This window comes from Gymnoscopelus microlampas (genome assembly GCF_963454915.1).
Source record: "Gymnoscopelus microlampas genome assembly, chromosome: 7".
NCBI lineage: Eukaryota > Metazoa > Chordata > Actinopteri > Myctophiformes > Myctophidae > Gymnoscopelus > Gymnoscopelus microlampas.
Window position 1 is genome coordinate 48,944,979 of NC_139944.1, and position 21,513 is coordinate 48,966,491.

General features: G+C 44.3%; 1 protein-coding gene across 4 annotated transcripts in view; it reads right to left on the reverse strand.

Moving 5' to 3' along the window:
• LOC311049300 (B-type lectin plumieribetin-like) overlaps positions 1–2,097 on the reverse strand; it is a 33,998-nt gene extending 31,901 nt beyond the window's left edge. The window contains exons 1-4 of one of the 4 annotated variants that reach the window (XM_084062847.1): positions 1,968–2,097; positions 1,429–1,503; positions 1,012–1,102; positions 418–796 (exon numbers count right to left, since the gene is read on the reverse strand). In XM_084062847.1, coding sequence (XP_083918973.1) covers positions 539–796; positions 1,012–1,098 — 345 coding nt within the window. In that variant the 5' untranslated portion in view covers positions 1,099–1,102; positions 1,429–1,503; positions 1,968–2,097 and the 3' untranslated portion in view covers positions 418–538. Of the gene's footprint in view, positions 1–417; positions 797–1,011; positions 1,103–1,428; positions 1,522–1,967 lie in introns of those variants that run through there. The other 3 variants (XM_084062848.1, XM_084062846.1, XM_084062843.1) reach the window with 3 other exon arrangements.
• Between the last annotated feature and the right edge of the window lie 19,416 nt (positions 2,098–21,513).

Here is a 21,513-nt window from a genome sequence, read left to right on the forward strand (position 1 = left end):
TTCTGTATCTCAGAACCTCTTCTCATATTCTCTTCAGACACATCTCATATTCTCCAGATAGAGGATGAACTCTATATATTGGAAGTCCCCCAATATACTGCATATTCAAACATTTAATTTGTGGATACCAAAATTAATAATGTAAATAACAATGTTGTTGAGGTTACACACGTTGTGTGTTTGTGTTTTTAAGACAAATTCCCTACGGGAACTAGATCAAATATCTTTTTAATCTAAATCTGAAGACGGAAGAGACACTTCTCTTGCAACGTTATTCTTTATTTTTCCTGTATATTTCATTCAGGGTGTATTCATATATTTTTTTGCATATTTAATAGTGTAGTTATGTATTATTACAAACAAGAATTATTGTGAAGGCACTGCTAAGCTGTTTAGACACAGTTAAGACATGGAAACCTCTGTGATTGGAGCTCTTTATTTCATTAACTGTTTACATCATGATGACTTCATTCATTGAGTTTGGCAGACATTTGAATTTCATGCTCTCTCACTCTTTTATTGTAATTTGTTCCCTGTATTATTTAGACTTGTTAGAGGTCCAGATCTTTACTCCGTCTCTGTCTATCTCCAGGTCTCCGCCGTCGGTCATTGTGAGACGCATCCGGACAGATATGTCGTTGGAATTAGAATTAGAAGACCAGACTGCCTTCTCGGCATTGGTGTACATGACCAGGTTGTTGTCCTCTTGAAGAAGGATCCGGTAGCCACACTTGTCCACTGTGTTTGATGCCCAGGTAGCAGTCGTGCCCTTGTAGATCACAAAGTTGCTGTCAGTCTGTAAGCGGGAGAATAAAACCCATAACTGATGAATTACCACTGTTACTAACTCAGATAATTTGCTGGCCACACAGCCAACATTGCTGGTATTTACTTTTGGTACAACATGACATTCAGATCAGTTCCAACAATACAAATAAGAACCTGGAAGAACTCATTCAATCAGTCACCTTAGCATTATGTTTACCATGATTATAACATAGATATGTTTACCTGGAAGACAGCCTTGAATTCCTTGTTTACACTGACAAGTGTGTCTCCCTGACGGAGCTCCTGGTTTGTGCTTAAGAAGCTATTCATCCTTCTGAAGGGGGAACGAAAAGAAAACTAGTTAAACTGTTCCTGGAGACTGCTTAGGCTCTCGGGAAGTAGGTCGAAATAATAATGTTTAGTTGTAATGGTATTTGAGAGTAATATACCTTTACAATACATAGTTGAAATACAATTAGCACTTGAGTGGAATACAACTTTAAAAGTATCACTCATGCTACAAAATGTGCAGAAAATCACAAATGTCTAGTTAGGTATCAATAATGGGTAGAATAATCATCATACTAATGTAATAGATTCAAATAATTGATATAAGAAATAATAATACATCTCACAAATAAATGAAGGCAATGCACTCACCAGTGAGTTCAGCGATGGAGATGAGGAGACGTTGAGGAGAGATGAAGTTATGATGGAGCAGAGGAGACCTGTCACCTATTGAGTGGAATGCACCTTAAAAAATTATGCATGCTACAAAATGTGCAGAAAATCACAAAGGTCTAGTTAGGTATCAATAATGGGTAGAATAATCATCAAACTAATGTAATAGTTTCAAATTAGGGTTGTCCGATATTGGCTTTTTTACCGATAACCGATATACCGATATTGTCCAACTCTTAATTACCGATACCGATATCAACCGATACCGATATATGCGGGGATTATTGTGATTAGGGTAAGCTCAAATTTCATATCACACACACCATATACAGTAAGAACTCCTGTAACTTATCTATAAAGCAAAAAAAAAAAAAAAAAATTCAAAAACCGATACCGATATTTTCCCGATATCAATTTTTATGCTAATATCGGCCGATAATATCGGACATCCCTATTTCAAATCATTAATATAATAAATAATAGTAAATCTCACAAATAAATGAAGGCAATGCACTCACCAGTGAGTTCAGTGGTGGAGATGAAGAGATGTTGAGGAGAGATGAAGTTATGATGGAGCAGAGGACACCTGTCACCTATTTATCATCAGGAGCGTGCGTGTGACGCGTGCGCATGTGTTATGGTGGCATGATTGATAGGAATTTCCCCCATTGTGAGCTGCAGCACTGTGGCTGGCAGAGAACCAAGTGGATTGGGTATCAGCGGCCGGCCTGTTTTACTTATTTTTTCTTCCCAGCAAGCACAGTCAGGACCCGGACGAATCAGTGACGTCTCGATTGCGACTAGATCAAGTCAAACCAAGACTAGTCAGATCCCACATACAGAATACTTTGCCACTGAAAACTACACATAATTAAATAGTTGTACTATTGGTCAAATCACATATTTTTCAATCCTGGTCTGTTATTATTGAAAATCTGATCATTTGACAGTCTTACTAGCCTTACTATCAACTAATTGTGTTGATTTACAAGCTGTTGTCATAGGCATAAAACAACATTCTGAAATCACGAGGACAATACTGCATCTGGTGTCTGCATAGGTGCAGTGGCATAGCCTACCTTCACTTTTCCCGTGGGTTATTTTCGTATAAAAAGGGGCCCGTTTATTATTAAAATATTTAATGTATCTGAATGTGTAACTACCCTAACCAGGGGTCATCAGCATGTCCGTACACGGACAAAAGTGTCCATGGAAAGACTTGTCTATGTCCGTGGTCCACTTTATTTAATTGTATTTATTTTTGAATAAATACAAATTATAGTCTATATAGTTTTTTTTATGACAAAGTAAAAACATACTAAATATTCACAATATAATCTTTGAATTCAAATTGGTTTGAATAATTTTGGTGACTCGTAAAGTGTCGGGATGACATGCTCATTAATATGTTGCAGGAGATTTGTGGTATTGTACAAGGTACTACATGATTGCATCAGGTGAGGACAAGACAGCTAGAAGTAATGTTTGATAATAGCTAATAGCAACCTGAAAATAGCAAAATGTGTGTTTAATCCTTTGTTGGGGAAACCTTTTATGTTTTAAAACAATGGATTCATATGTGGTGTGGTCAGACAATTAAACTATGAAAAGATCGAAAATAGATCTGTTCAGAAGGTGGTGAAGATTTTCACCATTGAGAGAAAGTGTTTCAAAGTGTCCAAAAATAACAATATTTAACTATAATAACACTCCACAATCATAAGCAGTGGAAACCCTTGATCCACAGCCTGCGATCCACAATCACCATCAGACCTCCAGCTTATACATTTGCTCACCTCTGATCAAAGTTAGGAGCCCTTGCATGAACCTAACTGTGACACTGCATTCTTTAAATCCTGTCATGCCCTTTATCCTTCACTTCACTAATCACTCATCATGTACGTACAGTATGATGGTTTTGACTCTGACCTTTCCTTTTCCATTGTTCTACATATCTTACATCACAACTATGCAAGGTCTAAGACTTCCTCATTATGATAGAAGATTTCTCATCAAGATATCACCGTAATGGAAAGAAACCACAACTATCGAAGCTACGATTGGTATGGTAGAACTGGTAGAACTTGATCTGCACCTGACCTCAAGTAACACTGTCCTCCGATAATAACCATATGACCCGCACCCAAATGGCCCTTTGCTCATGTAATGGTTGATGGAAGCACTAACTGTACTAATAAGAACCAATTATTTAAATCCCAAATACGGAATAGACCACATTTAATACCTGTCTCAGCCTCCTGGCAGTCTTAAGGTTTTCTTCAGAATAGGTAACCTCTTTAACGCTGGCATCCCCATTTTGGGCATGTCATTATACAGTAGGTTAAAGAGGTGGTGCCATGGTTTCTGTTTTTCATGTGTCTATGAGGTTGATAGAACTTCATTAAGGCCCCCGCTGGTGGTTTTATGGTGTTTCATGTCTTCTCTGACTATTTGGAGTTTTTTCCTGGAGGCTGAAACCTTGAGAGTCAAACGTGCCAATCCAAAAACAGGGGCATAGTGACATCACAGAGACCCCAAAAAACATACCCTCCCCCTCATTATCATAACACAACAGGTGTGGGCATGAGGAGGAGGAGGGACTAGGACAGGTGGGTGGTGCTAAGGTGGTGGAGGAGGTGCTAAGGTGAGAACCAGGCATACTTAATGAACTGGAGGCGTGTCCACATAAAAACATTTTTTTTAACAATTTCTGTACACTTTTTTTTTTTTTTTTTAAATCCTTACATAATAATAATACCTTATGCTGATCATAAGGTATTATTATTATGTAAGGATTTAAAAATATCATGGCACTCCATCTTTAAGTAGATACATAAATAATTAGAAACATTTCTGAAATGTTTTGAAAATACCAGATCTACAATCTCTCAACATGTCATGATGTATTGTGTTGTGAGCTTGTAGATTGGCTTTTAAAACACTTTGTAATGTCTAGCACATTGGCATAGACAACATGGCACATTAGGAGTTCATTATGTATTCATATAACAAGCTGTTGTCATAGGCAAAAAACAACATTCTGAAATCGCGAGGTCAACACTGCATCTGGTGTCTGCATAGGTGCAGTGGCATAGCCTACCTTCACTTTTCCCGTGGGTTATTTTCGTATCAAAAGGGGCCCGTTTATTATTAAAATATTTAGTGTATCTGAATGTGTAACTACCCTAACCAGGGGTCATCAACATGTCCGTACACGGACAAAAGTGTCCATGGAAAGACTTGTCTATGTCCGTGGCCCATTTTATTTAATTGTATTTATTTTGAATAAATACAAATTATAGTCTATATAGTTTTTTTTAATGACAAAATAAAAACATACTAAATATTCACAATCTAATGTTTGAATTCAAATTGTTTTGAATAATTTTGGTGACTCGTAAAGTGTGACATGCTCATTAATATGTTGCAGGAGATTTGTGGTATTGTACAAGGTACTGTACATGATTACATCAGGTGAGGACAAGACAGCTAGAAGTAATGTTTGATAATAGCTAATAGCAACCTGAAAATAGCAAAATGTGTGTTTAATCCTTTGTTGGAGAAACCTTTTATGTTTTAAGACAATGGATTCATATGTGGTGTGGTCAGACAATAAAACTATGAAAAGATCGAAAATAGATATGTTCAGAAGGATCCATTTGCACAAAAGCAAAGGAGGGCAGAATTGGACAAGTAAAGCTTGTTGAAGAAGATTTTCACCATTGAGAGAAAGTGTTTCAAAGTGTCCAAAAATAACAATATTTAACTATAATAACACTCCACAATCATAAGCAGTGGAAAGCCTTGATCCACAGCCTGCGGCCCACAATCACCATCAGACCTCCAGCTTATACATTTGCTCATCTCTGATCAAAGTTAGGAGCCCTTGCATGAACCTAGTTGTGACACTGCATTCTTTAAATCCTGTCATGCCCTTATTTACACATACAGATGTATGATGAGCTGAACTTTTTTTCTCTATTGTTCTACATATCTTACATCACAACTATTCACGGTCTAAGACGTTCTCATCATGATAGAAGATTTCTCTTCAAGATATCACCGTAATGGAAAGAAACGCAACTATCGAAGCTACCATACCAATCCAAATTCTTTTTGATCGATAAGGTAGAACTGGTAGAACTTGATCTCCTCCTCCTGACCTCAAGTAACACTGTCCTCTGAAAAGGCAGCAATCTCTACAATAACCATATGACACGCACCCACTCACCTCTGCACCTAAATGGCCCTTTGCTCATGCAATGTGCGATGGAAGCACTAACTGTACTGATAAGACCCAATTATTGAAATCCCAAATACGGAATAGACTTCTATCATGCCACATTTAATGCTTTCTTCAGAATAGGTAAGCGTTTTAACCCTGGCATCCCCATTTTGGGCATGTCATTATAGGCCAAGTAAATGAATAATTATAAACATTTCTGAAATGTTTCAAAAACTCCAGATCTACAATCGACACGTCATGATGATGTAATGTGTTGTGAGCTTGTAGATTGACTTTTAAAACAATGGCTTTCTTTGTGGCTCAGTGGTTAATGCAGATATACTATCATTGTAAAATGTGTAGCACATTGGCATAGACAATATGGCACATTAGGTGTTCATTATAGTATGTATTTCTGGTAAAACAAATATTGATCACTTATTTTGGTCTCCGTCAGGCCGAAAGGCATGGCCGAGACTATGTTTTGCACCCTGTGCGTCTCTCCGTGTGTCCGTCCGTCCGTCTGTCTGTGAGCAGCTTTGCACACACACTCCAGGCCAAGGAAAAACCTTTGCCCTGCATTTTTCACATCTGCCTTTTACAGTGCCACCAGGAGGCTGACTTTTGTAAAAACAATTCTTTTGCTATTACTCCTTCAGATTCTGTCCAAAAATCACGCTAATCGGTACACAGTATCTCTATAGTCATGTGATCAAGACGGATGTATCCAATATTTCATATCCCATCCTAATTGGCTAATTTTAGCTTCCAAAGTTTGCAGGATAGGTCTGTTTTGAACAAAATGCCTCAAATGATGAACGCGACATGCGATTTCCGTGAAACTCTGCACACACATTACCACTATGCCGAGGAAGAAATGCCACCCTTTTCACATTGGCCTGTTATAGCGCCACCAGCAGGTCTAATTTAGCAAAACACATTTTTGGAACAAAATGCCTCAAATCATGAATGCAGTGTGCGATTGCAGTGAAAGGCCTAAGAAGAAATGGCACCCTTTTCATATTGGCCTATTATAGCGCCACCAGGCGGCCACAATAACCTACCTACTGTAACCTGGCGGAGACCTGTGCTCCGAGGAGCACCTTTTCTAGTTTATGTCTGTGGCAAAAATAAAATATTGATGAAAATGACCATCACAAGCTGGCATGGTGATGACCCCTGCATGCTATTGTCACCTTGTGTGATCTTGTATTCAAAATCATGCCAAGCTGTTCGTAGATTTTTCTGCATCTACTGCTTCGCCCCAGGGCTGTGTTCTGTGATTACTAATTTATATTTTGTATGACTGTCGGGGCCAGTTTGATAACTGATATATCCTGAAGATTGATAATTGACGGCCATGACGATGAATCATTCATGGCCCTCTGATTGATTATTTTTAAACTGGAGCAAAAACAACCTCCTTCAACTCAATGTATCAAAGACAAAAGACGTATGGACCTCTCATTCAGAGGGTCAAGACGTAGAGCCAAAGATGTAATGCTCTTCGTGGTCGTGTGTGAAGTTAAGTGCGAGAGGAAAACTCTCCTTGTCTCTCCTGAGCTCGGTGGAACAATCAAAGTTTCCCATCAGCTGTGGAGTAGAGGAAATTGGCTGCCCTGGAAGGGAGAGGGCCATTCTCACAGCCAATGGGAAATGCCCTCAGTCACTCCAATCAAAGACTGATGGAGAGAACAGGAAGCTTGTGTCCATGCACACGTGTGTCTGTGCAAAGCAAGCCCCCAGAACCAAGTATGGGTAGCTGGAGGCCGGGAGGGGAAGATCTGCGCGCAGATCTGCCAGGGGAAGATCTTTGCTAGTGACGTCACAAATGGGCGGGGTTTAGGGAGGAGGGGGCGGGGCTCCGTGACTGTTCACTTTTTTCTTTTCAAAACTTTATTGAACACTGTTACAAATCAATGTTACTTTATGGATAAGTCTTGTTTATTATTTTACAATGAACGTGTTTTTCCAGTGGTAACCTATTTATATCATTGATATATTAAATAAGTTTGAAGAGGCTTAATGGTGATTATTTAGTGAATTATGGACAATTTGTTTGTTTTAACAGAACGTTTTATTAAATAACTTATAATCACCATTAAGCCTCTTCAAACTTAATAAGTTTGAAGAGGCTTAATGGTGATTATTTAGTGAATTATGGACAATTTCTTTGTTTTAACAGAACGTTAATAAAATGTTTTCGCGATAATATATTTGTGTCTCTATAATATTAATATGTGATATAATATATAATAATATATAAAGATGCCTGCCGCCCATGGCTATCCAAAAAATCTTCTAAGTACAAAGCACCACCAGGTCCCTGCGGAGGGGGGTCCCCTCCACCCAGCCCCGTATCCAGGATCGGGGTGCCTTGGTCTGGGTAGAGAGGGACCCCCGAAGGGGGTCTCCTGGTTGTTTTTGAAAAATACCAAACATTATTGAAAGTACAAAGTACCACCAGGTCCCTGCGGAGGGGGGTCTCCTCCACCCAGCCCCGTACCCAGGATCGGAGTGCCTTGGTCTGGGTAGAGAGAGACCCCCGAAGGGGGTCCTCTGGTTGTTTTTGAAAAATACCAAAAATATTCAAAGTACAAAGTACCACCAGGTCCCTGCGGAGGGGGGTCTCCTCCACCCAGCCCCGTACCCAGGATCGGAGTGCCGTGGTCTGGGTAGAGAGAGACCCCCGCGGGGTCCTCTGGTTGTTTTTGAAAAATACCAAAAATATTCAAAGTACAAAGTACCACCAGGTCCCTGGGGAGGGGGGTCTCCTTCACCCAGCCCCGTACCCAGGATCGGAGTGCCTTGGTCTGGGTAGAGAGGGACCCCCGAAGGGGGTCCTCTGGTTGTTTTTGAAAAATACCAAAAATCTTCTAAGTACAAAGTACCACCAGGTCTCTGCGGAGGGGGGTCCGTTCCACCCAACCACGTACCCAGGATCGGGGTGCCTTGGTCTGGGTAGAGAGGGACCGCCAAAGGGGGTCCCTGGTTCTTTTTGAAAATTTCAAAAAATCTTCTAAGTACAAACCAGGTCTCTGCGGAGGGGGGTCCGATCCACCCAACCACGTACCCAGGATCGGGGTGCCTTGGTCTGGGTAGAGAGGGACCGCCAAAGGGGCCTTTTCAAAAGATTTTTTAAATTTTTCAAAAAGAACCAGGGACCCCCTTTGGCGGTCCCTCTCTACCCAGACCGAGGCACTCCGATCCTGGGTACGGGGCTGGGTGGAGGAAACCCCCCTCCGCAGGGACCTGGTGGTACTTTGTACTTTGAATATTTTTGGTATTTTTCAAAAACAACCAGAGGACCCCCTTCGGGGGTCTCTCTCTACCCAGACCAAGGCACTCCGATCCTGGGTACGGGGCTGGGTGGAGGAGACCCCCCTCCGCAGGGACCTGGTGGTACTTTGTACTTTGAATATTTTTGGTATTTTTCAAAAACAACCAGAGGACCCCGCGGGGGTCTCTCTCTACCCAGACCACGGCACTCCGATCCTGGGTACGGGGCTGGGTGGAGGAGACCCCCCTCCGCAGGGACCTGGTGGTACTTTGTACTTTGAATATTTTTGGTATTTTTCAAAAACAACCAGAGGACCCTGCGGGGGTCTCTCTCTACCCAGACCATGGCACTCAGATCCTGGGTACGGGGCTGGGTGGAGGAGACCCCCCTCCGCAGGGACCTGGTGGTACTTTGTACTTTCAATAATTTTTGGTATTTTTCAAAAACAACCAGAGGACCCCCTTCGGGGGTCTCTCTCTACCCAGACCAAGGCACTCCGATCCTGGGTACGGGGCTGGGTGGAGGAGACCCCCCTCCGCAGGGACCTGGTGGTACTTTGTACTTTGAATAGTTTTGGTATTTTTCAAAAACAACCAGAGGACCCCCTTCGGGGGTCTCTCTCTACCCAGACCAAGGCACTCCGATCCTGGGTACGGGGCTGGGTGGAGGAGACCCCCCTCCGCAGGGACCTGGTGGTACTTTGTACTTTGAATATTTTTGGTATTTTTCAAAAACAACCAGAGGACCTCGCGGGGGTCTCTCTACCCAGACCACGGCACTCCGATCCTGGGTACGGGGCTGGGTGGAGGAGACCCCCCTCCGCAGGGACCTGGTGGTACTTTGTACTTTCAATAATTTTTGGTATTTTTCAAAAACAACCAGGAGACCCCCTTCGGGGGTCCCTCTCTACCCAGACCAAGGCACCCCGATCCTGGATACGGGGCTGGGTGAGGGGACCCCCCTCCGCAGGGACCTGGTGGTGCTTTGTACTTAGAAGATTTTTTGGATAGCCATGGGCGGCAGGCATCTTTATATATTATTATATATTATATCACATATTAATATTATAGAGACACAAATATATTATCGCGAAAACATTTTATTAACGTTCTGTTAAAACAAACAAATTGTCCATAATTCACTAAATAATCACCATTAAGCCTCTTCAAACTTATTAAGTTTGAAGAGGCTTAATGGTGATTATAAGTTATTTAATAAAACGTTCTGTTAAAACAAACAAATTGTCCATAATTCACTAAATAATCACCATTAAGCCTCTTCAAACTTATTTAATATATCAATGATATAAATAGGTTACCACTGGAAAAACATGTTCATTGTAAAATAATAAACAAGACTTATCCATAAAGTAATGTGACGGTGGCCAGGTTGTCACATGTAACTTGCCACTTCTTTTTAGAATGCTGACACTCTTTACTTTGTCTCAATAATAAATAAATAACAATACACATTAAACTCACAACAATAAAATATCAGTTGCACGGTAAAGTGCGGGGTGCGTAATTACTGTGAGAATAATACTGTTTGTTAGGTACTGCAAGACTACGCCACCTTTTTATTTAAGAGGTAGGGTCCTCTGTAACACTCTTTCTTAGGCTATTCACAGGTTCGAGTTTACCCAGGTAAGTACAATACTTTTAAATGAGAACAACACTTCAACACATATCCCTTGGAGAAAGCTGGACGGAAACAGGTTTGTATAAAAAGGTAATCTATTTTATTAAGCTAATACAGTGGCGTCTATAAGCCATAAAATATTGAAAAGCATAAACAAAATATAACACTAATTCTAAAACCTCAACCTCCTAATGCGCCCACTAACTAACTAAAATACAGGAATACAGACAATCACCAAACACTAAAAACAGACAGGGCTTGTGCAAACTATAGCAAATAAATAATGAATTTAGCGTTAAAGTGCCAACTATTACTGAAGCAGTAAAGTGCCAAGTGCCAATTCAATTGCTATATGTCATATACTCATCACGGTTCAATGCAAAAGGTGGGAATGTCCTTATATGGGGTTTAACTGGAGCGGGGGTTTAGGCCAGGAATCACTGTCTCTTCTTGTCTTCGTGCGTATTGCCTGCAATCATAGAAACTAGAACCAGTTCATCTGTTCAGGTATATTTCACATATGAGGTTTAGGACCGTGGGTCTATAAAGGTAACGTTGCATAGAAGGACACTTACTCGCCCGCCAGACTGTACGTCTGGCTTTGAGGGTGTGAAGCGCGCAACGTTATCGCCACTGGACCTCTCCTCCGTTCCTTGGTTCGTCTGTCTGTCCTCCCCGTCTCTGCTGCTACTGCGCCGTCTGCTCACCGTCCGCTGCTGGTGGCTTGGTACGTGCCGCGATCACTGTATTCCCCACCTCTGCTCCGTGGTATGTCTGCTCCTCCTGTGCACAACCGTCCCTTCTGGCTGTCACTTCCACACTGCCCTGTATGCCTGTCTCTCTGCTGTCCAAGTGGCTCGCGCTCACTTTTGAATAAGGTGGGCCACACCCTACTCCGCCCTCATTCGCTCTGCCACCAGCGTGACCTGGGGACATTGGCCGTCCGCTGTCACAAGGCCAATGTCACACAGCCTATAGGGGAGTCCAATGTCAAGTGGCTCGGGGACCGGGGGGAAATACATTGTCAACCATAAAACATGCAGTGCAGAAATATAGTTAAGAGAATGATGTTTTTAAGTGCGTAATACAGGTTTTCCATCATCAATAAAAAATGTTACAATTTGGTTTCACCCCCCTGCTTTGACCCTGTCACATCCCCCCCCACTTTTCCGTTGCCAGTCCCTGCAACTGTCCCTAATCATGTCCATACCTCTGGGGTGGCTGGCCTATATTTGCTCTTCCCGAGCGCCGTGGCTCATCTGGTGCTCTCGGGACGGAGAGAAACCCATAATACTGCGGCGTTGTTGCTTCTACCTGCTCGGGCTGCACTACAGCTGGGGGGTCCTCGTGGGGCGACCTGGGGGCTACACACACTTTCAACGCATTTCTATGTATGGTCTTTTCTCGCCCCCCCTTCTCGGGTCTGACTCGGTACACCAACCCCGTAGCTCCCACCTGTTCCATCACTGCGTAAGGCTCGGGGTCCCACCACGTACTCAATTTCCCCTGGCCATCTCTCTTCCTATTTCGAATCCACACTCTCTCTCCTGGTAATAGGGGTGTAATACCGGCCCTACGGTCATAAACCTGCTTTCTCCTCTCGGCCGTTTCTCCCATCCTCTCCCCTGCGGTCCTATAAGCTGTCGCCATTCTCTGTTGGTGGTCCTGTACCCAGCCACCCACTCCCATGCGCTCTTGCGCTGACTGCACTCCTAACTGGACATCTATAGGGCGCCTCAAATGTCGGCCAAACATTAAGTAGGCGGGGGCATAACCCGTAGCACTATGGATCGTGTTGTTATAAGCATGAACTAACTCGGGTAAGTGCTCATTCCATCTTCCTTGTTTATCAGTGTCTAGTGATCGCAACATGTTCAGTAATGTCTGATTAAATCGTTCCACTCCACCGTTCCCAGCCGGGTGGTACGGAGTGGTGCGACTTTTTGCAATACCATAAGTCTGACATAAATGGTGCATTAACTCGGACTCGAAGTTGGGGCCTCGATCTGAGTGGAACCGGGCCGGACAGCCGAACGGCTGGATAATATGCGTCCATAACGCACGGACAGTGGTGTGCGCAGTCTGGTCTCGGGTGGCAATAGCCCAACTATAACGGGTGAATAAGTCAGTAGCTACCAGAATGTTTTGCCACGCATCAGCAGGCCTACCTAATGTGAGGAAATCAATGGCTATTACTTCTAGTGGATATGAGACTTCAAAGGGTTGTAAGGGGGCCCGAGGCTCTGACCTGTTCCTCTGCAGGCTGCAGGCGACACAACCCTGTTGTAACTGACGCACCGCTCCCTCCATGCCTGGCCAATAGAACCGACGTCGCAGCTGGGCCAAGGTCCTCTCCAACCCAGCATGCGCCGCGGCCGTGTGGATTCCTCTCCATACCTCCTCTCTGCGTGAACCTGGACAAATGATCTGTGAGTATTGTTCTTTGGTATAAGGATCGGTCACCTTCCTATATAACACATGATTTCGTATAATCAGTTTGTTCCACTGGCGTAACAGTTGCCGCGCTCCCCGAGTCCAATTCTTCCTCTCCACCATATTAGGGGCTCTCCCCCGTTCCACGCACCTCTTCACCACCTGCACATCTGGATCCCGATCCTGCGTCTCTCTCCACTCATCCTCCCGGGCTGCTGGCGTCGATTGTACAGCCGCCACATCTACAGGCTGCACTGGGAACCGCGGTAGGGCATCAGCGTTGGCGTTGTTTTTGCCCGGTCGATACTTGATGTCGAAAGTAAACGACGCAAGTTGAGCAGCCCACCGTTGTTCCACAGCTCCCAATCTAGCCGTTTGGAGATGCGCAACAGGGTTATTGTCCGTGAATATTGTGAATCGAGCGCCAGTGAGATAATCTTTAAACTTCTCGGTCACGGCCCATTTAAGGGCCAAAAGCTCCAATTTGAACGAGCTATAATTTGCGTCATTCTGCTCGGTCGGGTGGAGACTGCGGCTTGCATAAGCTATTACACGTTCGTGACCGTCTTGGACCTGGGCTAGAACCGCTCCCAACCCACGGCCACTCGCATCAGTGTAAACCACAAAAGGCTGTGTATAATCCGCATACGCTAACACCGGGGCTTGTGTGAGGGCACTCTTTAACGCATCAAACGCCCGCTGGCACTCCGAAGTCCACTCGACTTTACACTGGTGGGATTTTACGTCATTTGGGATTCCTATCAATAAGTTGTTTAAGGGTCGTGCTATAGCAGCAAAAGAGGACACGAAACGCCTATAGTAACCCGCTAGACCTAGAAACGCGCGGACCTCGCGGACCGTTGAGGGTGGTGTCCAGTCCCGCACTGCCACCACTTTCTCCGGATCGGGCCGCACTCCCTCTTTGTCCACGACATGGCCCAGAAATTGCACTTCCCTCCGCAGAAGTTTGCATTTGTCTAACCGCAGCTTCAGTCCATGTCTCCACAGGCGTTGGAAGACGAGCTCGAGGTGCTGTAGATGAGAGGAGAAGTCAGGTGAATATACTATAATGTCATCAAGATATACCAGCAAGGATTCTGTCACCTGACCACTCAGACACTGCTGCATCAGCCTCTGGAACGTCGCGGGCGCATTACAAAGCCCGAACGGCATGCGTTGAAACTCGAACAGGCCCAGCGGGGTCGTAAAGGCGGTCTTCTCCCGGTCCCGGGGATCCATTCCTACTTGCCAATACCCGCTGGCCAGGTCTAACGTGGAGAACCATTGCGCCTTCGTCAGGCTGGTGAGCGTCTCTTCTATCCTGGGTAGGGGGAAGGCGTCCTTGTGCGTCACGGCGTTAAGTTTCCTGTAGTCGACGCAGAACCTCCAGCTGCCATCTTTCTTCTTGACCAGTACGATAGGTGCCGCCCACGGACTGCAACTCTCCTTGATGACTCCCTTCTCCAGCATCTCATTCAGGAGGGTCTTCATCTCCCGGTACATGGAGGGCGGCAACGGCCGGTGTCGCTCTCGTATGGGTGCCGCGTCTCCGGTCGGTATCTGGTGTTGCACGACGTCCGTCCGTCCGAAATCCTCGTCATGGATGGCGAACACCTTCTTCCACCGACACAACATCTCGTGTAACTCTCTCTTCTGCGCCTCCGGCAGGTCATCACGCTCCGTCAACACTTCCATCTCTTCGGGCAGGGTCTTCAGTGGTCCATCATCTTCCACACTGATTACGGCCACTTCCACCTCTCCGTCGGTCCCCAGGGACAGGCTCAGGTCCCTGCCGCCTCGGACATCCGCTTCTTCCACCGGGTACAGCCTCCCCAGCTTCTGGTGGCGGTCCAGGACCAGACTATATGCGTGTGGGTTGCACACTCGTATGGGAACACGTCCGTGGCGCACCGTGACGAGGGCACGGGCCACTCCCAAATCTTTTCCATCCGGCAAGGCTTCCATCAAGGCCTCGTAGTCCGCTCCATTTGGTCCTCTCCAAGCGCGGCCCCAGATCATCACTTCACTCTGCGCGGGGATTCGAATCTTCCGCCGGCCGACCGGCCACACATAACCGATGGACCCATCTTCGTTCGTCACTGCCTCCACCCTCCTACAGGTGGCGAATGCGTCCTTCCACAGCGTCCTTCCCTGCTGACATGGAAACACAGGCCTCCCAGGCCATTTAAAGAGGGCATGCCATACAGCGTTCACGACATTCATCCCAATAATCAGCGGTTGAGTACAATGTTCATCTTTCACGATTACAACTCCTCTCCCTGGGATCTTCATTCCCTCCAGCTCTAGGTCCAATATGGCATAGCCAGTGTACGGTAAGTCAAGACCATTAGCGGCGCGTAATTTAAAAACAAGGGGCCCATTTCCCAACGTTAGGTGTGAGAATTTTTCCTCAAATAAGCTTTGCTGCATTAATGTGACTTGTGACCCAGTATCCAGTAACCCCCTTAAGTGGACTCCTCCCATAGTGATCCCAATAGTCGGACAGTCCCCAATAAACACTTCATTAGCCCTTGATCTGGCGAGTGCGCGCTGCACCCCTGTCTCCCGGACCTCGGCGACAGGGCGTACTAGTTTAAATGATTGGGGTCAGATTTACAAAAGCGAGCAATGTGCCCAGACTGCCTACAGCTCCTACAGATCGGCCTACCTCCCTCATCCCACTCGTTGCGTTGGTACGGCTCCCGGCGTCGTTCAGATGGAGGCGAACCGCGAGGTCGTGTATCGGTGGTGTTGGGTCGAAGGAGCGGTCTGATCTCTTTCATGAGCTCCTGCGTAAACCCCTGCATTTGCGATTTGACGTCTTCCATAATCTCCTGTTTCAGTTTCTCTCTCCATTCAGATTCCTGTGAGGGTGTTGGGATAGAGACAGGTTTAACAGCATGGCACAAGATTTCAGCAGTCCCTTCTCTTCTATGTTCAGTGTCTAGTAGGAAGGCCTCATTTTTTAGGGCGGCGAAGTCTTCTGTGGGGTTTCGACGGGCATATATTCTTAAGGCTTGACCCAGAGGGCCTTCAGACAGTCCTACAAGTAACTGCTCTCGCAGAATGGCATCGGAGGGAGCGGTGTCTGGGTCGAGCCGCCGCAGCCCGCAGAACAACTCTCTAAGCCTCAAAATATAAGCCTGCACACTTTCGCCTGCGCGTTGCGCACAGCCATAGAACAAGGCACGAGCTTGGGAAGCAGAAACAGATGTTTTATACAACGTGTCTAAACATTTAAAGACTTTGGCCACTGTATTGCGATCTTCCTTGTCAATTACACTAATTTGTCGCTTAGCTTCCTCAGTAAGGGTCTGTACTACAAAAGCAACTTTTTTCTCCTCTGTTAAATCCTGAGTGCCCAATAATCCTTTAATCTGTTCTCTCCATTCCCTGTATTTCTCCTCACCTTCTATGCCCGAAAACTTAGGTAGCCACGGTGCCCCTGGATACACTGGCATCATCATCATTACTTTCTTGATTCAACCAAACAAAACAAAACAAAAAGCAGCAAAACAGCAAAATTTCAATACAGTTTCTCTTAGGGATTTTGTGTTGTTCTCTACCCAGTCCTGCCGCGCTACGCCAAATATGTGACGGTGGCCAGGTTGTCACATGTAACTTGCCACTTCTTTTTAGAATGCTGACACTCTTTACTTTGTCTCAATAATAAATAAATAACAATACACATTAAACTCACAACAATAAAATATCAGTTGCACGGTAAAGTGCGGGGTGCGTAATTACTGTGAGAATAATACTGTTTGTTAGGTACTGCAAGACTACGCCACCTTTTTATTTAAGAGGTAGGGTCCTCTGTAACACTCTTTCTTAGGCTATTCACAGGTTCGAGTTTACCCAGGTAAGTACAATACTTTTAAATGAGAACAACACTTCAACACATATCCCTTGGAGAAAGCTGGACGGAAACAGGTTTGTATAAAAAGGTAATCTATTTTATTAAGCTAATACAGTGGCGTCTATAAGCCATAAAATATTGAAAAGCATAAACAAAATATAACACTAATTCTAAAACCTCAACCTCCTAATGCGCCCACTAACTAACTAAAATACAGGAATACAGACAATCACCAAACACTAAAAACAGACAGGGCTTGTGCAAACTATAGCAAATAAATAATGAATTTAGCGTTAAAGTGCCAACTATTACTGAAGCAGTAAAGTGCCAAGTGCCAATTCAATTGCTATATGTCATATACTCATCACGGTTCAATGCAAAAGGTGGGAATGTCCTTATATGGGGTTTAACTGGAGCGGGGGTTTAGGCCAGGAATCACTGTCTCTTCTTGTCTTCGTGCGTATTGCCTGCAATCATAGAAACTAGAACCAGTTCATCTGTTCAGGTATATTTCACATATGAGGTTTAGGACCGTGGGTCTATAAAGGTAACGTTGCATAGAAGGACACTTACTCGCCCGCCAGACTGTACGTCTGGCTTTGAGGGTGTGAAGCGCGCAACGTTATCGCCACTGGACCTCTCCTCCGTTCCTTGGTTCGTCTGTCTGTCCTCCCCGTCTCTGCTGCTACTGCGCCGTCTGCTCACCGTCCGCTGCTGGTGGCTTGGTACGTGCCGCGATCACTGTATTCCCCACCTCTGCTCCGTGGTATGTCTGCTCCTCCTGTGCACAACCGTCCCTTCTGGCTGTCACTTCCACACTGCCCTGTATGCCTGTCTCTCTGCTGTCCAAGTGGCTCGCGCTCACTTTTGAATAAGGTGGGCCACACCCTACTCCGCCCTCATTCGCTCTGCCACCAGCGTGACCTGGGGACATTGGCCGTCCGCTGTCACAAGGCCAATGTCACACAGCCTATAGGGGAGTCCAATGTCAAGTGGCTCGGGGACCGGGGGGAAATACATTGTCAACCATAAAACATGCAGTGCAGAAATATAGTTAAGAGAATGATGTTTTTAAGTGCGTAATACAGGTTTTCCATCATCAATAAAAAATGTTACAATTTGGTTTCACCCCCCTGCTTTGACCCTGTCACAGTAACATTGATTTATAACAGTGTTCAATAAAGTTTTGAAAAGAAAAAAGTGAACAGTCACGGAGCCCCGCCCCCTCCTCCCTAAACCCCGCCCCCTCCTCCCTAAACCCCACCCCCTCCTCCCTCCCCAAGATCTTCCCTTGGCAGATCTGCGGCAGATCTTCCCCTCCCAGCGCCATCTTGGTCTCCAGCTACTCATGACTCCCCAGAACCCAGTGCTTGCATTGAAGCGAAATGGACATGCTGGCCATTCGTAGGTACTGCAGCTTAAAACGGATGGGGCCACTGCAAATGTACGAGCAAAAACGGTTTCGACCAATGGGCTTGACTCACGAGCTTGCGCACAAGCTTGCGCACAGGGACGCGCACCTCTGTGACGTAAAACGCGTCACTTCTGTGACGCAGAACGGATCACAGTGGCCCCAAATGCGAACCCTTTTTCTACCCCTTGTTTTTCAGTAGCGGGGGGCGGGGGGCGGGGAGCGGGGGCGCCCTAGTCCCTACGTCACATCCTAGACGGATAGCTCCGCCCACACTGGGCGAGCGCTGTCAGTGCAGCGGAAGTCGATGCGCAGACGGCTTTGTTGTTGAAGCCCGACTGACGCACGCTCATGAGAAACAGCAGAAATGAAATCTGGCGAAAACAGTTGCGTGCATTAAACTTTAAAGGAAACATGCAGTCTAAATATATAATAAATATCCATTTGCCTAATTCACCACTACTTTTGCGTTTGAAACTTAGTATTTCTCTAAATATTACACTTTCACGACAGCCTAAGTATAAACTGTTATATTAGATGAGTGAAACAGCTGTCTCACCACTACTTTTGCGACTGTGTCTCAACGTGGTTTTACTGGTTAAATTAAAAATAAAATTTGCGTTTGAAACTTAGAATTTCTCTAAATATTACACTTTCACGACAGCCTAAGTATAAACTGTTATATTAGATGAGTGAAACAGCTGTCGATACAGTCAATATAAGTAAATCATTATATGATGATAGCCTTATGAGTAACTTTTTTATAATTTCGGGACATTTTGTTATTTTGCACAACACCTTTGTACAACGAAGTATAAAATAGGGTTGATTAAAGTGTTTAATCAATGTATTTGATAGAAAAAAATCTATAAACATTCTTTTTTAAAGAATGCGGTTCTATGAATTGGTCCATCATCATCAAGATGATCAACATTTTTTTTTAAAGAATGCGGTTCCTCATAAGTTCCTCATAAGGCTATCATCATATAATGATTTACTTATATTGACTGTATCGACAGCTGTTTCACTCATCTAATATAACAGTTTATACTTAGGCTGTCGTGAAAGTGTAATATTTAGAGAAATTCTAATCAACCCTATTTTATACTTCGTTGTACAAAGGTGTTGTGCAAAATAACAAAATGTCCCGAAATTATAAAAAAGTTACTCATAAGGCTATCATCATATAATGATTTACTTATATTGACTGTATCGACAGCTGTTTCACTCATCTAATATAACAGTTTATACTTAGGCTGTCGTGAAAGTGTAATATTTAGAGAAATTCTAAGTTTCAAACGCAAATTTTATTTTTAATTTAACCAGTAAAACCACGTTGAGACACAGTCGCAAAAGTAGTGGTGAGACAGCTGTTTCACTCATCTAATATAACAGTTTATACTTAGGCTGTCGTGAAAGTGTAATATTTAGAGAAATACTAAGTTTCAAACGCAAAAGTAGTGGTGAATTAGGCAAATGGATATTTATTATATATTTAGACTGCATGTTTCCTTTAAAGTTTAATGCACGCAACTGTTTTCGCCAGATTTCATTTCTGCTGTTTCTCATGAGCGTGCGTCAGTCGGGCTTCAACCATAGAGTTAAAGACGCACTGAAGTGACATTTTCGGTCATTTTATTTTGAAGGTTCAGCCTGAAACGTCGGTTCAACGACTCTAATCCAATCAGAAGGTCCCATCCCTTCAGGCTATGGGACGTTGGATCTCAATCACTTCAGCCGTGGGCAACACGGCTAGTGTTTGTTTACAAGTGAGAGAGAGACGGCCAGTGAAGCGCGTTTGCTACTACCTGGCTTATTTCTAACCTATAATGTTTTCAGATACATATTTTAGTGTGCAGATGAAGTTTAAAATGAGTAATACACTCATCTTCAATGAGATTCAAAACGGAGTATCTCTGTAATTAAAATCAGCTGTGTTTGAAGAACGTGCAGCTATGGGAATCAAACAGGTGCATGTAATCAAGATTCATTTATATTCACGAAGGTCGAGTTATGTCATCACGCAGCACGTTTTCGTTTACAGGAAGTAATTAAGATTGGCTTTTTAGGGACTTTAGATGTAAAAATACACAAAAATGTTTTTTTTTCATTTTTTTTGGCATCTATTGTTAGGTATGCCCATATGATGACCACGGATATGCTCTAAAAGTGTGAAAAACATATTTTTCATTTCACTACACCTTTAAAGGCTTCAACAACAAAGCCGTCTGCGCATCGACTTCCGCTGCACTGACGCTCGCCCAGTGTGGGCGGAGCTATCCGTCTAGGATGTGACGTAGGGACTAGGGCGCCCCCCGCTCCCCGCCCCCCGCCCCCCGCTACTGAAAAACAAGGGGTAGAAAAAGGGTTCGCGCCCCAAATAGGCTACGCCCATCACACTTTACAACCCGGAAGAAGGGGTGAATTCGCTTCATGCGCTGTGTGAGCAACTTAGTCTCGCGTCACCAGACTGTTGCCTCCCACAATTTACAAATGTTTCCGGCATACAGTCTGGGACTCGGAAGCTCTAAAAATGCTTAAGGGGAAAGCGGAAGCCCCTCCCCTACCCACTTCCGTTTTAGCATTGTGCAATGGCGCAAAGGAGTCCGACTGGAATCAAAACAAAAAGTGTTAAATAATATAAATATGATATATGTATGAATATATATACAAATATATATATGTATCATATATGATACATATATGAATATAATGATAAACAATCCTCGCACAAATAACATTAATCTACCTATGACTCCCTATGCTTCCGCCTCGGTTCTGTTTCCACTGGGACTACAGGTCCGCGGGCACCGCGTCGTGATTGGTCGAATGTTTTTCCGGTCTGAGTAGCTTCCGTTAAGCAGCTTTCGGGAAGTGGAGTTCCAGACTCTATATAGCATTCAGAGATTGTGGAATAGTTGTCTGGTGACGCGAGACTATGAGCAACTCAATGCAAGTGGACGGGAGGCGATATCCGGTGCCCTCTCTATTATTTTTAACTCTATGGTGCAAAGTACTGCATGTACAGGACATCGAGAGAGAGAGAGAGAGAGAGAGAGAGAGAGAGAAAGAGAGAGAGAGAGAGAGAGAGAGAGAGAGAGAGAAGAGAAACTGACAGGACGGATAGCTCACACTTGCAGAGGAATGTTTGTCATGTCAGGCATGGATATCAACTAAATGGATCGTAATTAGATTGATTGATTGAATACTTTATTTAG